The following is a 19,452-nucleotide window of genomic DNA, read 5'->3' on the forward strand; positions in this document are numbered from 1 at the left end:
AATATGTGCAGTTATTACACACGAATTATACCTCAGTAAAGCTGTTTAAAAGCAATTAAGTGCTGTATAAGTGTTGTCTGTTCTCTATTCCAGTCCCAGCCCTACACTTTAGAGATGGATTGGTGAGGGCTCTGAGAAGGGCAGTGTTTTATCTGGTTACAGCGGGTTTAGTAATAAGGTCAGGTCTAAACCCAGAACCTCTGACTCCTAGTCTGATACTTTTCCATTGGCTTGTTGGGTGTGAATGGATCTCCGCCTCTTCCCTGGAGGCCTCAGGTTTGGCCTAAGCTTTGAGAATGGTGGAAGACAGAGTGTGGGGTCTGGATAGAATGCATGCTGAGTGAGGGGGCGGCAGCAGAGAGTCAGAAGGGAGAGCCTTAAGGTTGAGGGGTTGAGAGTTGGCCTGCACGAAGCTCAGTCTGCAACGGGGAGCTGTGACGAGGAGGCAGTTGAGTCCTGGCAGGGCCTGCATCCCCCCAGGGGTCTGGCTTGGACTGCCATCTTGGCCCTGATGAGGACAGGAAGGGAGGGAAACGGTCTAGGAACAGGGTCTTATGAGAGGCCAGAGGCAGTTTCTGTTCTTGAGAGCTGACAGCCACACTCATCTTAATGGGATGAGAGCAAGTGGGACAAACTGGTAAGGCTTGAGCGTATTAAGGTAAGGAGGCCTCCAACACCTGAGGTGGAGGGTTGTGAGTGGAGGGCGGGGAAGACTGGGCGAGGGGGATGCTGGTGCGGATTCTCTGTGTCTTAGTGGGGCTGACTGCTCGGGGACATGGCCGTGGACAGAGAGAAGTAGCGGATCCAAGATGAGACTCTGGCTGTTAGAGACTCTGAGTCTCCATTACCTCTTGTCATTTTATTAAATGACAGGGATACAGTAAGGATTAACTAACGAGATATACATGTAATAAGTGCTTATCAGATGATAGCAATTAATATTCTGGAAAAGCAAATATCCTTAAAAAAAAAAAAAGGCCTGTCACTTCTGTGGTGTTGCCATTCATCAAGTGATTTTGGACCTAGTGAGTGCCAGGCGCTGCGCCGTGTATGGGCGGTGCCGCAGTGAGCAGGACCAGGCCGTCTCCCCTCCCTGTCCAACAACAGGGTTGCCATGTGTAGAGAGGGAATGGCCGTGGGTGGACGGAGGATTGTGCAGCCAGTACCAGGCAACCCCTGCCTTCTCCCACCAGATTGAACCGGCCTCTGACCCTCTCAGAGAAGATTGTGTATGGACACCTGGATGACCCGGCCAACCAGGAGATCGAGCGGGGCAAGACGTACCTGCGGCTGCGGCCAGACCGCGTAGCCATGCAGGATGCCACGGCCCAGATGGCCATGCTGCAGTTCATCAGCAGCGGACTGCCCAAGGTGGCCGTGCCGTCCACCATCCACTGTGACCATCTGATCGAGGCCCAGCTCGGGGGTGAGAAAGACCTGCGTCGGGCCAAGGTGAGCTGAAGTGGGGTGGGGGATGGAGGAGGCCAGTGGGACATGAGATGAGAGGTGCAGCCCTTGAATTAGGACATTGCCCCAAATTCTAATGGGCTCTTTGGTTTAGTCTTTTTTTTCCGCCTCTCTCTTTTCTTTCCCCCCCTTTTCTCCCTCTCTTCTAACTCTGAAAATACCATTTGTTCACTGTGAACATGTTAGAAAATACTGAGAAAGCCTAAAGAAAACAAAAATCATCCTTAATTTTACCACACTAAAGATATCTTCTCTGGTCCTTTGTCTGTCATGTAACACTGTTTTGTTAGAGAAATGATGCAGATATCAGGCTCCGATACATATTGCCAGTTGCTCTGGAGAGGGGACTGTAAAGTTCCCTTTCTGCCAGCATCACATGTGCACTCACTTGTGTGCTCTCCTGACCCCTGAGGACCCTGTCAGCAGGTAGGTGGGTGGTGTCGCTGTTGGTAAATTTGAAGCGTCTGAGGCATGTGCAGTCAAGTCCCACACCTGCGCGGGGCGAGGTTAGGGCCAGACCCCTATCCCCGCTCCCACTCAGTGCCCTCTCTGACTGCTTAACCTCCTTTGTGGGTTTTCCTCTTCTGTGGGTTTTGCTTAATGAGGTAGAAGGGGCCGGATGCCACACTGAAGTTGTTTCCTTTAATTCTCTTCACCCTTTCTTATGAAGCTGAATTCCTTCTCCTGCCTCCAGGCCCTGTTTGTGGTACCTTTGTGTGTGCCTACTCCTGGCAGCAGCAGGCCTCTCCCAGCTCTGGGCCTCCACCCTCTCCACCCCCCGCAGTGGAAGCAGGCACCGCTCTTGTGGGGCCTTTGGCAGGGGCTGAATGCTGGCAGGGCTGTGGCCCGGCCGGGCACAGAGCAGGGCATGCAATTGAAAGCGCTTTGGCTCCCGGGGTCAGCCCAGCTCAGAGAGCCTCTCAGACCCATGGGAAATGCTCAGGGCAGCTTTCCCATTCAAGTCCCTACTTCCCACCCTAGCCTGCTCGTTTGTGTCCTGGTGACACAGTGGCTCCACTCAGCTGAAGGAGCCCAGCCTGCTGGCCGGTGGTCTCCACGCTGGCAGCAGCGGTGCTGGGAGCTGGTAACATTACACGGCTCCTGTGGTGCTGGAAACTGGGTCCTCTTGAGCCCTAAGGCTGAATGACTGTCCACACGAGGGCCACTGCCTTCTCTGTCTAGTCCTCCCCTTTATGGATTTAAAGTCTACCTTCTGGAGATGAGATTCACAGAATCATAGGATTTTAGAGCTCATTCCCTCATTTATTTAACAAATGTTTATTGAGCGTTATTTGTTTGCCAGACACTGTGCTAGTTGCCTGGGATTCAGTGTGAACACGACAGATGGGGGCTCTGCCTCCATGGGTCTCATCTAGTAGGGAGATAGAAGCTAAACGATCACACAGATTGGTAACTGCCAACTTGTAAATATATATATTATGAAGGGAGAGTATAGGACGCTGGAAGTATAAGAAAGGTGTCTAATTTAGACTTTGGAGGGGAAGGACAGACTCTGTGAGGATGTGACATGTAAGCTGAGACCTGAGAGATGAGTTAATGTTAACTGGAGGAAGGACATCCTAGACAGATCAGAGTACACAAAGGCCTTGGTGCCTTTGTGGAGTTGGAAGGCTTGTGAGGCTGCAGCTGTGAGGTGGGTGGGGCAGGCACAGGCAGGGCCTTGAGGACTGTGGGTGCTATCCTAGGAGTCGCTGAAGGGTGTGACAGGAGAGGGATGTGGCCAGATTACATTTATTTGTAAAGGATCCCTCTGGTTGGAGCTCAGAGAGGCAGAGTGACCTGTCCAGGGTCACACACACAACCAGAGAGGTATCTAGGCTGAGCTCAGGTCGAGGCTCTGCTACGTCGCTCTGTGGCTGCCCTGCTGCCTCTTCCCCCCACACGCATAGACACACAGCCACCTCCCTCCTGCCCTCGGTATCAGTTTTATAAGTGACTGATTTGTCCATGAGAAAACCAATATATTATTCATTAGACAGACTGCCCTGGGGACCCAGGTTCTTTGTCTGCCATTCCTTCACTTGGGGGAACCACTTGGGCTCTCAGAAGGATGCATGGTTGGTCTGGAGTTTAAATGAAGAGGGTTGCATGGTTTTAAGGGTATTTTATTAAGGACCCAGTGGAGCCCACAGTGAGTCCCTCCTCTGCCTTGGAGCGCGGCTCTCCTGTGCCCAGAGGCTGGCAGGTCTCATGTCCTAGTGCCTCCTCTGGGACTCTGCAGTCCGCTGTGGTCCCAGCCCTTTTGCCCCTGAGGTCTCACCTGTCCGGGGACATGCCATGTCTTCCAGATAAACTCTGGCTTCATGTCCATGTGCTGAGAAGCCTTCCCTTCCCCCTGAGGATGCTGCCCTTGAATTATAATCAGAATGGGTACCACCCTGTTGTGTTGTTTTATTGAATAGTATGTTTCAGAATATGATTATTTGGAACAGTCCCATTTGGGGCCCATCAAACGTATTACTAAGTGTTGAGCACCTACAACATGCCAGACAGTGGTCGAGATGTTCTGAGATACAGTCTCCATAAGGGAGGTAGCTCTGTTTTTATTAGAATTTGGCTCTCTGCTCTGTGGTTGGACAGACCTAGTTTCAAACACTGACTCCTCTGTTTGACCCTGGAGTCTCCAGTAGGTTATTTCACCTCTAAGGTTCTGTTTTTGTGCCTGTAAAATGGGCTTGATGACAGTATCTCCCTCCCTCGTGGGATGGGCTGTGAGGGTGTTTACATGGTGCCGTTTTTGTAGCGCACCCTCAGTAAATGTCAGCCAGGATTACAGATGAGGCTCCGATGGAGAAGCAGCACCCAGCATGAGGCATTGTGGGACTGGCTTGTTCCCTCACCACCACCATGTCCCAGTTAGTCCCCTGGTGGCATGCCCCTCACTGCTGGCCTTGGCTGAGGACTTGAGTGCCAGAGGGACCCTTGGAGATGATGTAGCCCAGGTCCTTCTACAAATAAGGAAACTGAGACCCAGAACAGGGAAGGGATTTGTTCTGGATCCACTCCCTGGCCAGGTGTCACAGAACTGGGCTCTGTCTCTGCTCCCTGTCTTTCTCTTGGGCCCGCCAGCTAAGGCTGTGGGCCACCATCCAAGCCTTTTGGAATGATTTGTAGAAGGCCTCCAGGAGAGGCCTGTCTTCAGAGCGCCAGCATTTCAGAGTCACAGGGGAGGAGGGGCTGTGGAGGGAGGAGGGCATGAGCGGACTGTGTTACTAATGCTGGTTATTGATTTGTCTCAATAGGACATAAACCAGGAAGTTTATAATTTCCTGGCAACGGCAGGTGCGAAGTATGGCGTGGGCTTCTGGAGGCCTGGCTCTGGAATCATTCACCAGGTAAAGCAGGGCCTGGCCTGCCTTTGGGGGTAGGCAGCGGGCTGGCTGCCCTCAGGGAACCGGAGACCTCTTCCAGGCCTGCAGGAGCAGGGGGCTCGGGCGGGCGGGGGAATTGGATGACATCTCCGTCAGCCCTTCGGCTCCTCCTCCTTCGTTTTAAAATTAATTTTCATTGTGTCAAATTATACATTCTCAGTCTCTGTGTGAGAAATTAAAACAGTCCCTACTGACCATCTCAGTAACCAGCATTTTAAGATTGACATGTTTCATCCTACACCTTCTTCTAAGCATTATGGTATTGCTTTTTGTTTTGCCTTTTTCCACAAGCATTATACCTTGTTGCACGGATAGCTGACATTTGATGGGCACATACCATGTGCCAGGCACCAGACTTGGCACTTTGCAGATACTACCTTACTCCTTGCTCACCACGACCTTGTGAGGTTGGGGGTTTTATTGTCCACACCTGACAGATGAGGACGCTGAGGCGCAGAGAAGTTAATCTCCTTGCCCAGGGGCACCCAACCGGCCAAGTGTGGAGCCAGGATTTGCATCCAGCATCCTGGCCCCAGAGCCAGCCCTCCGCACCACTGTGCTGCTTTGCGGCTTCTTGTTATACCAAGAGCTCTTCCCCACTCAGTGCACAGAGTGCTTCTCAGAGTCTTTGGCCCCATGATGGTATTCTGTAGGATGGAGGTACCAAAGGTGACTGCTTTGGTTTGTGGAGTATGCACTGGTTTGTGTCCACATGCCATCCATCCTGTGTGTGAAACCTGTCTCTGTACCTTTCCAAGGTGACCTTTCTCCCCACCTCCATCCCAAGTCTCACTTCCAGGCCTTCCTTCAAGATGAGCTGAGTCAGGCTGTAATCCGACCCTGCATGGGCTCCCTGCACTACCGCACTCTGAAACCAAAGCCCACAGATCACTGCTCTGCCCTTTTCAAACCATCGCCCTTGCCAGGAAGAGGACCCCTGGGAATGGCAGGTCACATCGGCCTGTAGGAGCTAGAAAGCCTCTGAGTGGTGGGGCTAGGTTGTAGGTGGACCCAACCTTGGCCTCTTGTCATCAAGGGGACCACAATCCAAGTGTCCCCTATTCCACCTCCGTACAAATGCCCGGGCCTCTCTGGCAGCTTCTGGGCCAGAGTTTAGGGCAGTGAGTGATGGCAGTTCACATCTGCCACTGGCTAAGTGTACGTGCAGTCTGATGTATTTGTTCCTTTAAAAAGAAAGTTCCCAGGGAGCGTGTGATCTCTGCAGCTCTCCTCTCCTCTCCCCCTCAGTGTTAGGCAGCTTTAATCCGCCATGTCCAAATCAGACTTTAGTCCCTTTCCCTCCTCCTCAAATGCCCTGGTAGATCTTCCCCCTCCACAGCTCTGCTTTCTGGTTGCCTCTGTGAAGCCCCTGGCCCTCCCCGGTGCCCAGCATTGGGGGTCTCCTGTGTGGTCCTCTGTGAGACCCTTCACATTGTGACCACAGTGTGTGCCGAGTGCTTTCCTCACCGGACCATGTGCTCTCTGGGGACAGGGACTGTGGCCTCTTTATTCCTCTCCAGCTCTGGGCCCAGGGCCAGTTCAGCACAGAATAGGTCCTTAGTTTATGCATGTTGTGCAGATTGATGGCTGAATTTCCAGTTTTACGTTCTAGATGTTAGTCCAGGCTAAAATACACTTCTCCCCTGCCAACCACTGAGGTCACTGTCACAACTAGCTTCATTGTGACGCTTTCTGCAGTCCTCGGGTCTCCACTGACTGCTGCCTTTTGGACGTGGACCACACTCATGGTCTACACCGTGTGGCTACACTGAATTCTCTGTCTGGTCTTTGTGGATCAGACGTTTACAGTCTTGGGGAGCTTTAGAGATTTTTTTTTTTTTTGAGAGTTACGTTTTATTTGGCAGGAGGACTCAAGCCGGGATGACAGCCTCTCAGATCACGCTGAGGGACTGCTCCCTAGAGATTATTTCAAATTGTTTTATATGGCTGAGGCGAGAAGGGCCAGAGAAATGAAACAGTTAAACAGTGTTCTCTTTTGTTAAGCATTTTCTCTGTGTTGGCCTGTTCTCGCCAGCTGCCTCGCTCCTGGGAAAGGAGCAGGTCTTCTAACCTTGTGTATTCCCTCGATGTGAGACTCCTCAAGCCTTGCTGAGTCTGCTGGCTGCCCAGCCGAAGGCAGAATCCCTGGGGGTTCTGTGACAATCCAGGGAGCCTGCGCACTCTTCATGCAGTCCTGCCAGTTTGTAGAGCCTTTCACGTCTCTGATCCCATTTGTCCTTCCCAACATCCATGTGTGTGTGTTGGGGCATAATTCCATCTGACAATGAGCAACCAAAGCTCAGATGAAGGATCTTGCTGCAAAATAGTAAATAAAAATAATTCCTCTGCCAGGCATTACTGTTACAGCTTGATGTACATGTACCCATTGAGTCCTCCAGTGAGGGGAGCAGTATTGTCGGCTACTTTTATAAATGGGAAGACAGGCTTGGAGAGTGAAGTGACTTGCCTGGGGGCCCACAGCTTAGTAGGTGGTGGGGCCAGAGCTCAGACCTAGGCACGGTTACTGTCGGCCAGGGCTTCCTAGAGCAGTCCTGCAGCCTCAGAGTGTCTGGCACCTCGGGTGCCAGGTTGGTAGACAGGCCGGTGCTGGGATAGCTGCTCCTGTAGCCCCATCAGATTTTGGGGGGAAATGCTCCTTCCCAGCTAGGAGGAGAGCCTCAAGAAAGGGAACGCTGTGAACTAGGAGTGGTGACGAGGCCAGTCAGCATCTTCCTTAAACAGATCACTTCTCTTCTCAGAGACACCAGCACCGTCTGTGCTTTTTAGTGCAGCAGGGGAAAAACTCATGGCCTGTGCCCTCATTGGGTCTCAGTGCTTCCTTGCAGGTGCTGGAGCCAGGCTGTGAAAAATGTCTGCCCTGTTAAGAAAACAGATAAGCACACTCCACGCGTCCACCAACCACATGAGGTAGGGAGTGTTGTCAGGAGCACCTTTTAGTGGTCAGCGCTTGTCCCCGGGCCTGTCATAGGACACATTGTTGTTTCATCTGGTTCTCGCCACGATCCTGGGGACAAAATGGTGTGGCCATTCCTATTACTGAGCTAACAGACGAGGAAACCAAGGTTCAGGGAGGCACTTACAGCCCAAGTCACACAGTCAGGGACTGCCAGAGCTGTTCGTGAGCCCAGGCCACCTGTCTCCACTCCGCACTGGAGGTGCCCCCACCTGGAGGAGTGCCTAGGCGTGGCCCAGTGGCCTAGTGTCAGCAGGGCAGTTTTGCAAACCTCTTCGGGGCCCTACCTTCATTCTCTGTGAGGACTTTAAAGCTTAAGCTCTTGGGTTCTTTTTCAGATCATTCTGGAAAACTACTCATACCCTGGAGTTCTTCTGATTGGCACTGATTCCCACACCCCCAATGGTGGTGGCCTGGGGGGCATCTGCATTGGAGTCGGGGGTGCTGATGCAGTGGATGTCATGGCTGGGATCCCCTGGGAGCTGAAATGCCCCAAGGTGAGGGGTGGGGAACGGTGCCTTTCAGGTGGCAGCAGAGGGGCGGTTGGTGGTGTTGAATTGGGAGATGAGAGACCCAACAGGGCTGGGAAAACAGGTCAGGCTCAGACCTCTTTGGGAGGGAGGCAGGGATAAGTAAGCTGAAATGGGAACTCCAGCCAGTAGATTCCGGGTTGGAACATGACACACGGCACACAGGGCCAGTAACTGCTTTCTTGCCACATCTGTTCAGGTGATTGGTGTGAAGCTGACGGGCTCGCTCTCTGGCTGGACCTCACCAAAAGATGTGATCCTAAAGGTGGCGGGTATCCTCACAGTGAAAGGCGGCACAGGCGCTATTGTGGAGTACCACGGGCCTGGTGTAGACTCCATCTCCTGCACCGGTGAGGAAGGTGGCCACCTCACATGGCTCTCAGCCTGTACTGGGCCTGATGGAGCCTGTCGTTGAGCCATAGTGAATGGCTTTCCCCTGAGAATCTGTCCAGTCAATTTGGAGATTGGGGATGGATACTTAGAGGTTGAGGTTTGGTTGTCTGGTCCAGGTCCCTCGTTAAACAGGAGATCAAGGCCCCTCAAGGATGGCAGATAACGTCCCTGTGGCCACAGAGTTAGGGGCTGAGCCAGCTTGGCCGCAGCCTTGGGCTGCTGTGGGTGGTCCAGTAGAGGATCTCACAGAGTGCCGAGGTGGTGGTGGGAGTGGAACCAGCCAGGGCTTGAATCACAGAGCAGCCCCATCCTCACATCTTCCCTGGGCTGGACATGGGGCCTCCCTCTTCCTTTGGATTAGAAACCATCACCTGTTAGTCCCCAAGACCAGATAGGAACCAGGTAGGACTATGCATCACTCCTGGTGATCTGACCTCAATGCCTGGGCCCTCAGAAATCCAGGTAGACTTGGAACGAGCCTTAGAGTTGGTTCAGTCCAGACTTCCCCTGCCTCAGCTCCACAGCAGCCCCACAGAGCTGCTGGTCAGCCAGCCCTTGTCTCCCTCCAGTGATGTGGGGCTTGGCCTCATAGGTGGCCCTGCTGCCATTGCACAGCTCAGTAGGAATTTGGTAACACAAACCCAGACCCGTGTCCCACCAACCTCATGAGGCTGATCTCAGTCAGGACATCTGTAATCTCTCCAGTTCTTTGGGTGGCTCCATGGTCCAGGCAGTGGATGTCATTCCAGTCTTAGTGCTGGAAAACTCAGAAACATTTCCACATAGCACCGTGGTGTGGCTGACAGAGTGCACACCAGGCAGATGGGCCTAGACCCAAAGGCCTCGCCTGCGCTTGCTTTACGGCATGACCTTGGACCTCTCTGAACCAGTTCCCTCGCCTGCACAATGGACACAGTAACAGCCAGATAGTCAGTCTGGCCTGGTCAGCTGTCACTACATATGGTGGCTGTCTAGTTGCCGAGCAGGACAGCCAGGCCCAGCACTGGAACCTGCTGGTAGGGGCTGACCCTTGAGTTCCCTTCATTCTATCCAAAGGCTACTCTTAAGAGCTCTGGCCCTGTGGCCTCTCTTCACTGGCCCTCATTTTAACCCTGGGCCACGAGGGCAGTGAGAGCAAGGGAAGAAGTGATGCCAGCTCCCTGGTGTGAAGACGTGTGCACGTCCAGCAGGTGTGTGGGACCCTCACCCAGCTGCTGTTCCTCCACAGGCATGGCGACAATCTGCAACATGGGCGCAGAAATTGGGGCCACTACATCAGTGTTCCCTTACAACCACCGGATGAAGAAATACCTGAACAAGACAGGCCGGGCAGGTAAGCTGGTGTCTAAGGACAGGCTTCAGAGGCCCTGAGAAGCCCCTAATGGTCTACGAGGAGTGATGTGTGTTACTGCTCCTGTGTAGGATGTCTGTAGCTCTCATCAGCTTCTTGAAGGGTCTGGCATCTAAGTGTGAGATATCTCTGCCTCAGGCTTGAAATTTAGTTTCACCTGAAAGGGTGTCTGAATACTGATTCTTGGCCTGGTCCCTGGTGCCCTCTGCGGGACACTCTGGAAATGGCATGGATCTGCTTCTGTTTATAATTCCTGCCCTAGCAGTGGGAGGAGGAAGAATATTCAGAGCAAGAACCGCTTTCTTAGCCTCCCCCAGCTACTTCCCTGAGGTTCTAGCTTGGTTTCTTTGAAACCGAGACTTGGAGGGGAGGGGGATGCTCAGTGGTAGAGTGCCTGCCTAGCACGCACAGGGTCCTGGGTTCAATCCCCAGTCCCTCCACTTATTTAAGTACCTTACTTATTTTTTGTAAGTATTAAGTATTTAAGTACCTTACTTATTTTTTTAAGTAAGTAAACAAATACATCTAATTATCTCCTCCCTACCCCCTCAAAAAAAAGAAAAGAATGAAACCTAGAGTTGGAAATGGGGCCTGCAGGAGGGATCCTGGGAGCCTCTGAAGGGAGGTGAGCACGGGCGATTGGTGGAGCCAGAGGCCAGGGGACCCTGGGGAGAGCCTGTCAGTTTGTTTCCAAGGTCTGCACACATGGAGTCCTACCTGGAAGGCCCTCCACTTGCTTCTTATCAAGTAACTTCTCCTTTAAACCTCGGCACTTCTCATCTCCAGGAAGCCTTCCCTGACTCTGAACCTCAGTCAGTGCTTCTCCTGTGCTCCTGTGTTTTTCTGTGCCTTTGTTATATCATGTTGTAACTTCCAGCTTACTGATGGCTCTTCAAGGGCAGGGATGGTGGCTTGTGCTGTTTGTTTTGTTCCTCTGTTGGCCCAGCCAGTGCCCAGGGCCCAGTGTCTGGCAGGTGCCAGGTAACCGTGGCCCATGTGGGTGGATGAAGTCTCGTGACCAGTTTCCCTTTTACGTGCTGGTCTCCCTCCCTTGTTGACTTCAGACATTGCCAACCTCGCTGATGAATTCAAGGATCACTTGGTGCCTGACCCTGGCTGCCATTATGACCAACTAATTGAAATTAACCTCAACGAGGTGAGTAAGGGAATTGAGTCCAGAAAGTTTCTGAGGGTCGGGGTTGGGGGAGGGGTTCAAGCCCCATCTGGGGACTTCCGGTGCGCCCTGGGGAGAGGCATGGCAGGTCCCTGCCTGCACACCCAGCGGGGCTCTTGGGCTTTTTGTTCCTGGGCATCCCTGTAAACTGCTGCCTGAATCAGGCCTCAGTGGGGTGGGCGGGGCAGCGGGAAGGATGTATGGCTGAGGGGAGAGTGGAGGTGGCTGTGGCTGGTGATTCAGGAACGTTCACTTTGTCCCTGCCTCAGCTTTAGCAAAAGCCAAGATTTCGCCCCGGAGTTTGCTTTGTTGTGAGAGTTTAGCCGGCAAGGCCCAAGATTCCCAGGCCTGAGCCTGGCACCCTGAGACCTGTAGACCAGGGCAGTGTTTGGAAGGCCAGAGGAAGGGCAGTCTGGAGGAGGCAGCATAGGGTGGCTGACGGTTTAGGCCCTGAAGCCAGTCTGCTTGAGTTCAAATCCTGACTCTGCCACTTAAGGCCTGTGACCTTGGGAAAGTGACCTAGCCTCTGTGGGCCTCACTTCATCGTGTGTAAAGCCCAAGGTGGTCCTGGGAATTGAATGAGCTAATTCATGTAATAGCAGTTGCTAACATTTATTGAGCACCTGCTGTGTGCCAGGCACTTCACTAAGTGCTTCACATTGATTGAAAAGTATTAGCACATGTAAAGCATCTGGCCTTAAGTCTGTTTTTTTGTAAGATTCCAAAAGCACCATGGTATGGGAGATAAGGGACTTAGGAAGCTGGCAACCTTGATTCATCCCATGCCTCTGGGTCTCTTAGCTGTGTGACCTTGAGCAAGGCACGGCAGCTCCGTCATCTGCAGGCTGGAGATAACGAGCTGTGGGTGTTGGGAGGGATCCCAGCAGCTGGTGCACGTACGGTGCCCATTGCTCCAGTCCCTGGCATGAGGTCTGAGCCATGAGAATAGTAATTGGTTGGCCTCCCAGGCCCCCCATGACTTGGTGAGCAGGAGCCAGGCAGCCTCTGAAGAAGAGAGGCTGTCCACATGCCAAGATGTGTTCTCTCCTCCTGCCTTTCTTCAGCTGAAGCCGCACATCAATGGGCCCTTCACCCCGGACCTGGCTCACCCGGTGGCAGAGGTGGGCAGCGTGGCAGAGAAGGAAGGGTGGCCCCTGGACATCCGAGTAGGTGAGCATCCTCCACCCACGCGGGGCCAGTGGTCTGCCCGGGGCAGTGGACGGTCGCCGTGCTTACCTGAGTGTACCAGGCACTTTCTGAAATAGTTGGGTTTTTCTTTATGGCTTTTTAGAGAAATTCCTTTTTCTTGGTATAAAAAATATCTATCAGCCTAGAGAATATTGACAAACAAGAAGTTTAAGACACCTCTGTTCCCAGCCTTCAGCCAGAATCAGCTCTAGGAGCGGACAGGTGTCCTTGGTTTCTGTGACATGCGCATACTGAGGTCTGTTTTTCTGTTTTACAAACACTTCCTCATACCAACCGTGATGCCTGATTTTACGTTACTTGATTTACATGTACGGACTCACTGGCACGTTGGTATCACTGGCACCGACCACTATCACAGTACAGTGTGGCTGTGAAGCACGTGAACCGGGTGGCCTGCGTTTGAGTCTGACTCTGCCACTTCACAGCTGGGTGACCATGAGCAGGTTACTTGCCTTCCTGTGCCTCGGTTCCCCATCTGTAGAACAGGGGTGATACCATACTCTCCCATTAAAATTGCTGGGAGGAGGGACGAGTCAAGACATGGAGAGCTTGTACAGTGCCTGGTATGAAATGCTGTATGATGTATTCGCCCTCAGTAGTTGAAGTAAATAAAAAGAAATCTTCGGTAGTTTAATAAGTAGAAAATAAATCACTGAATTGATGGACTGTGTGATGTCACCCAGTCTTCATTGATTCTTTGAGTAACTATGATAGACTTTTTAAAAAGAACTCCAGTTAAAAAGCCAGGGAATACTACAAAGTATAAAAGAAGAACATTGGCATCTCCTGTAGGCCCTCCGCCAGCCATGGTTGTGTTTAAATATTTCAGTGCGGGCCCTCTGAGGTGTGCACATGCAGATTGTGTCAGTGTAAGAGTGGCTTATTCCACTACCACATGTGTTCAGTGTCATGGTCAGTGTCTGCATCGTCTTCCCTTAAATAGCTGGGTCAAGAGCAGCCTCTTCTTTACTCTTAGACAGTTAGGTTGCTTTCAGCTTATCTCTTAAGAACAGCCCCTGGCCCAGCACAGTTGGTGAACTCTTGACCAGATCTGGATAGTTTGAGGTCAGGCGGGGAGCTCTGGTCACTCTCCTCCTGACCCCTGGCCCCACCACCCACCCACAATCACCAGGGCTGATCGGCAGCTGTACCAACTCCAGCTATGAGGACATGGGGCGCTCAGCCGCTGTGGCCAAGCAGGCGCTGGCTCATGGACTCAAGTGCAAGTCCCAGTTCACCATCACACCGGGCTCTGAGCAGATCCGAGCCACCATAGAGCGGGACGGCTACGTGAGTGCCCACACACCCCACCCCTGGCTCTCCCACCCCACTGCTGAGTAATGTGGCTTCAGGGTGGGACAGGCCACAGCCTGGTAGGCAAGTGCTGGTTCAGTTCCCAGGAGCCGCCCCAGGGTTCTGATACAGCTCTTCCTCCTTCAGGCTGAACCACCCTTTTCCATCAGCCACCTGCCCACCCTGACAGTTCCCTGTCCTCTCCCCACTGCAGGCACAGATCCTCAGGGATGTGGGCGGCATCGTCCTGGCCAATGCCTGTGGCCCCTGCATTGGGCAGTGGGACAGGTGAGAAGTGCACATTCGATAGGACAACCCCATCTTTGATAAGAGGGCCCCGATGTCCTGGGGTACAGAGCCCCACATTGTTGAGGGGAGATGTTGTTGGTGGGAGGAGAAGACTCAGCCCAAGGCCTCTAGCTTCAGAGGCTGTTGCACTAGAAGACTTCTCCAGGCAGGACTGAAAGTTGGGCAGGAAGGAAAGAGCAGCAGCACTGAAGGCCACCGGGCTGCAGCTGGGGGTGCAGGAAGAAGCCAGGGACCCTCACCCTCATGGCACCGTGGAGGGCTCTGATGGAGTCTTGGAAGGAGGCAGTGGCCCCGGATCAAGAAACTCTGGCCTCGGTCTGTTTCTGTCTTCTGTGTGGTGTCAAGCAGACCTCGGTGATGCCTCAGCTCCCCTCCTGCTCTGTACGTGTGCGCCCTGGGAGGTGGTGACTATTTCAGGGCCTCTGCATTCTCCCCTCTTCTGCCGTGAGCTAGGCAGGGCAGGCCAGGTGACAAGGCCAGACATCCCTAACTCTGTCCCCTCTGACCTGGCAGAAAGGACATCAAGAAGGGGGAGAAGAACACAATCGTCACCTCCTACAATAGGAACTTCACGGGCCGCAACGATGCTAACCCCGAGACCCACGCCTTCGTCACATCCCCGGAGGTGAGACTGCCAGGCCTGGTCCTAGCCTGGGGGGGCTCTGGGCGCCCTGCCCTGGCTGGTCGAGGGAGTTGGGGGCTTGGGGCCAGGGCATCTGACCTCAAAGGGCTGCTGAGGGAGGGTTGGCATCACAGGGCAAGGGGTTGTCGGAGCAGAAACCAAAAGCCACAGGCCTTGCCAGCCCCAAGCATCGTGCTCCCTTGGTGCCCCCTGTCTGGCTCCCCTCGGTCCCAGGAGTCTGAGGTGCTTGTTTAAACAGCTGTGGTCACTAACGGGAGCTTCAGAATCACCCCCCTGCACAGACGGCAGCCCTGCCTCTACCCCACCATACCGGGCGGGCGCAGTCACTCCCTTCCTCTGTGCCAGGTCCTGTCAGGGCTCCGAGAGCAAGTCCAGGAAGCGCTCGCACCGTCCCTGAGCAGGAGGGAGCCCCGTGCTCTGGGCATTTAGTGGTTGTCAGCACATGGCCAGTCTTTTTTGATTTGGTTTTGGGTTTTTTTTGTTTGTTTTGGGGGGGAGAATTAGGTTTATTTATTATTATTTTTAATGGAGGTACCAGGGATTGAACCCAGGACTTCGTGCATGCCAAGCACTGCACTCTTCCACTGGGCTATACCCTCCTGCCTGACTTGGTTTTTTAAATGAGTGTTCCAGAATTACTCTTGTGGAAAACGGCCCCTTCCGTGTTTTCGGTGTGCTACCCGGTTAGGAACGTTCATCGCAGCAGCATTTCTGTGCCAGGGCCTCTCCGGGGCCAGGGTGCGCCTGTGATGGGGAGACGAGCACGCCGTGGGCCGTGCCGGTCCTGCCTCAGGGGGCTGAGGGCCAGGCCCAGCGCCGTGTGGTGGAGGCCAGACTGCCACATGGTCCTGGGCCCAGAGATTCCTGTGGCTCCCGCCTCTGAGAGGAAGACTGGTCTGTGGAGAATTTAGAAATTTCCTGGGCTCAATCTCAGTTTTGGCTTAGGCTTCTGCTGAGGTGGAGGGATGGGAGTAGTGTGTGGTGCTGACCAGCACACCGGCCACCTCCATTTCAGATCGTCACAGCCCTGGCCATTGCTGGCACCCTCAAGTTCAACCCAGAGACTGACTTCCTGACGGGCAAGGATGGCAAGAAGTTTAAGCTGGAAGCTCCAGATGCAGACGAGCTTCCCCACGCGGTGAGCAGGCACCGCCACCTCTGCCGTTAGCCACCTGGGGGCCTCAGGCAGCTCCCGCCACTGTGTGGCTGAGACCCTTCCCAGCATCTCAGCCAGGGGCGCTCTGGTAGTGAGAGTGAAGCAGCTGTATTCACTGGAGGGAGAGGCTTGGAGCACAGGGGAGCCTGCCTTCTGTGAGAGCCTGTCCATGTGGGGACTAAAGGCTTGGCATCCAATGTGTCCCCTGCTGCAGGAGTTCGACCCTGGACAGGACACCTACCAGCATCCGCCCAAGGACAGCAGTGGGCAGCGGGTGGACGTGAGTCCCACCAGCCAGCGCCTGCAGCTCCTGGAGCCCTTTGACAAGTGGGATGGCAAAGACCTGGAGGACCTGCAAATCCTCATCAAGGTCAGCGGCACAGGGGCGGGGAGCACAGCCCCAAGCGCCAGGGCACCCTCCCCTGACTAGCAGGAAGCATGTTCTCCCAAGCCCCGCTGCAGGAGAGGGTCAAGATTAGGGTAGGGGCAGGAAGGGAGGTGTGGCCGCAGAGGAACAAGGGCTTCTGTGGTCCAGTGTCCCCTCTTCCCCTGCCCCGGACAGAACTGGATCTGGCCGGCTGCTGTCTGGGGCTCCCAGCAGTCTGGCTGCAGCGGGGGAGGGCTACGTCCAGTGGGTGTGGGCGGTGAATGTGGGAGGTCTCCGGCCGTCTGGCCTGACCAGCTGTGTTCCCATGGTGGGGCATCAGTGGGTATGGCTTGTGTTTAGGAGCCAAGCAGATACAAGCCTTTGTGGTGTGGCCAGAGGCCTCAGACCCATGACAGACATGGATTTATGGTGTTTACCAAGGGGTTTCCAGGCAGTGACACCCAGTATTAAGCCCATGTGGTAGATGAAACTGGTAAGTCACCAGCCAGGACCCAGACAAACCCCTCATCTGGCGCGAGGGCTGTAGCTGATCTTCCAGCCTGCGCATCTCTAACCTGGGGGCCCAGCCATGCTCTGACCTCTGCTGTCTCTGGTCACCCACCCAAGGTCAAAGGAAAGTGTACCACTGACCACATCTCAGCTGCCGGCCCCTGGCTCAAGTTCCGTGGGCACCTGGACAACATCTCTAATAACCTGCTCATTGGTGCCATCAACGTTGAAAATGGAAAGGCCAACTCTGTACGCAATGCCGTCACCCAGGAGTTTGGTCCTGTCCCTGACACTGCCCGTTACTACAAGGTGGGTCAGAGATGATGGGGACAGGGATGGGGTCCTCTGGCACCTCCTGGTGGCGGGGTTGGACACAGTGGGTGGTCTCCACCCAGGAGCCCACACCAGTAATAGCGATGAAGTTGAAGATGTTGTCATGGTGGAAGTCCCGTGTCTGTCACCCCAACTGCGCCCTCCACCCACACCTGCCTCCAGGTTAAGCACTGACGGGCAGGTCACACCTGGGTCCCAGGACCACTGCAGATAGCCAGGGCCAGTGTCTGATCACCTTTCTTCCCAGGGGCTGGTTTGGGCCTGATTCACCTCTGAGTTCACCTGCCCTTGGGGAGGAGGTGAGGAGAGGACTCTCTACCCCCTTGTCCTGTGAGCCTTGGGAAGCCCAGAGGCTAATGAGCAGGGCCAGTGCCCTCCCCTCCCTCATAAAGTCCCTCCTTACTTGTGTGACAGGAACACGGCATACGGTGGGTGGTGATCGGAGATGAGAACTACGGCGAGGGCTCCAGCCGGGAGCACGCAGCACTGGAGCCTCGCCACCTCGGGGGCCGGGCCATCATCACCAAGAGCTTCGCCAGGATCCACGGTGAGCTGGAGCCCGGCCCCGGCCCCGGCCCCAGCCCCAGCCACCTCCCCTCACTGGCAGCCCAAGGCCACCCAACCTCAGCCAGTGGCTGACTTGGGCCTGGAGCCACGCGCCTGGTCTCTAGGCTGTGTCCACAACTCCTGTTTGCCACCACAGCCCACTAGCCTCCAGCCTCTGCCCCTTCTGATCTGTGTTGAGTCTGACACCCACAACTTCCCATCTCAGGCTTGTACTGGTCTTGCTTCCAAACTTGTAGACCTAAACAGTTGAAATCCAGGGCACGTGGTCAAAGGGTCTTCTCCGAATGTCAGAGTCTATCGGGAAGGCCTTAGAGAAACACAATCACCAGAGCACACGTGCACAGGACCTAGCAAAGGGTCCCCGGTCACTGGGAGCACAGCCAGTCTGGTCCTCGTAGTCACTGCCCCAGGTTTTTCCCCATGTGGCAGGTCTAGGGGTGTCTCTCCCAGAGCCCTGACTGGGCTTGGCTGGTGAGGTTCCACACAGAAGGGAGGGACGGGACCTGCCCCCAAGGACTCCATGTGCCCTCTGCCTTCCAGAAACCAACCTGAAGAAGCAGGGCCTGCTGCCCCTCACCTTCACTGACCCAGCCGACTACAACAAGATTCACCCTGTGGACAAGCTGACCATCCAGGGCCTGAAGGACTTTGCTCCTGGCAAGGTCAGGGGGCCAGGGAAGGAGGGTGGACTAGCCAGCCCATTTCCCCCAGGGCCCTCCTAAGGGGTTGGGGGCAGCCACCTTGGTCCTCTACTTTCTATACCTGGCCCACCTGCACCTCCTCCCATGAACCTTTGTTCCAGCCAGAAGGGCCCTTAAGTTCTCCAGGCAGCCCCCCAGAGAGGGCAGGAAGTGCCTTCCCAGAGACGAGGGTGGCATGGGCTTAGGCCCTCATGCCCTCCATTAGCCCAGGTGTGGCACTCAGAGGCCAACAGCCCAGGCCCAGCAGGACCCTTTTGACCCCAGGAGTTAAACCATCCAGGTGGCCACCCAGGCCCAGACCTGGCCCAGGACTTGGTTCGCCTCACTGGCCTGAAGGCCCCAGGGCAGTGTCCTGCCTTCCTGACCCTCTGGAAGAACCGAGGGCCGTGTTCCTGAAACCCCGTCCACCCACACTTGCCTCCCTCCTCACAGCCGCTGAAATGCATCATCAAGCACCCCAATGGGACCCAGGAGACCATCCTCCTAAACCACACCTTCAACGAGACCCAGATCGAGTGGTTCCGTGCCGGCAGTGCCCTGAACAGAATGAAGGAGCTGCAGAAGTAAGGTTGTGCTCTGCCACCACCGTCCTCCCGCCCTGCTCCTCAGACCCAGCTCTGGTGTCACAAGTGCAGTTCTGCGTCATCAGAACCAGATCTGATCCTATCCAGCCACGACTTCCCGCTCCAAGATGGTGTGGCCAAGGCCTCCTGCCCTCCCTCCCTCGGCCCACGGAGCGACCCAGAGTTGGGGGCAGGGGGTTCTTCATATGTTTCAGACCCCCCCACTTCTTGTTTTTAGTTTGGTTCAGATCTCAAGCAGCTTCATGCAACTATTTATTTTTGATGACAAGACTCCCATCCAGTTTTCCTCTTGTCTGATCATTTCACTTGTGGCTGAAGGATTTTAAAGAAACTTTTGCTCTTGTAAGGAAATAAGAATCCAGATTCAGTGACTGTTTCCTGTGTGAGTGGTGGTGTCTGTTATGAACTCCAGGGTTGGGGGGGGTGGTCCTTACAGCCAGTCAGGGGAGGCCCCCAGTGGCCATGCTGCATCTGGGCCCATCACTGCATTGTTCCACTT

The 19,452-nt window shown here is 54.5% G+C and overlaps 1 protein-coding gene across 2 annotated transcripts in view; it reads left to right on the top strand.

Moving 5' to 3' along the window:
• The window catches only part of ACO2 (aconitase 2), a 47,735-nt gene extending 28,406 nt beyond the window's left edge, over positions 1 to 19,329 (top strand). For both annotated transcript variants that reach the window (XM_032492325.1, XM_032492323.1), the window contains 16 exons: positions 1,194 to 1,452; positions 4,731 to 4,823; positions 8,172 to 8,330; positions 8,563 to 8,713; positions 9,985 to 10,089; positions 11,172 to 11,263; positions 12,346 to 12,451; positions 13,623 to 13,780; positions 13,998 to 14,071; positions 14,606 to 14,717; positions 15,751 to 15,873; positions 16,106 to 16,261; positions 16,886 to 17,077; positions 17,516 to 17,648; positions 18,209 to 18,330; positions 18,802 to 19,329. In XM_032492325.1, the coding sequence (XP_032348216.1) occupies positions 1,194 to 1,452; positions 4,731 to 4,823; positions 8,172 to 8,330; positions 8,563 to 8,713; positions 9,985 to 10,089; positions 11,172 to 11,263; positions 12,346 to 12,451; positions 13,623 to 13,780; positions 13,998 to 14,071; positions 14,606 to 14,717; positions 15,751 to 15,873; positions 16,106 to 16,261; positions 16,886 to 17,077; positions 17,516 to 17,648; positions 18,209 to 18,330; positions 18,802 to 18,936 (2,170 nt within the window). In that variant the 3' untranslated portion in view covers positions 18,937 to 19,329. The remainder of the gene's footprint in view (positions 1 to 1,193; positions 1,453 to 4,730; positions 4,824 to 8,171; positions 8,331 to 8,562; positions 8,714 to 9,984; positions 10,090 to 11,171; positions 11,264 to 12,345; positions 12,452 to 13,622; positions 13,781 to 13,997; positions 14,072 to 14,605; positions 14,718 to 15,750; positions 15,874 to 16,105; positions 16,262 to 16,885; positions 17,078 to 17,515; positions 17,649 to 18,208; positions 18,331 to 18,801) is intronic.
• The last annotated feature ends 123 nt before the right edge of the window (positions 19,330 to 19,452 follow it).

The sequence above is a fragment of the Camelus ferus genome, chromosome 12, assembly GCF_009834535.1.
Source record: "Camelus ferus isolate YT-003-E chromosome 12, BCGSAC_Cfer_1.0, whole genome shotgun sequence".
NCBI lineage: Eukaryota > Metazoa > Chordata > Mammalia > Artiodactyla > Camelidae > Camelus > Camelus ferus.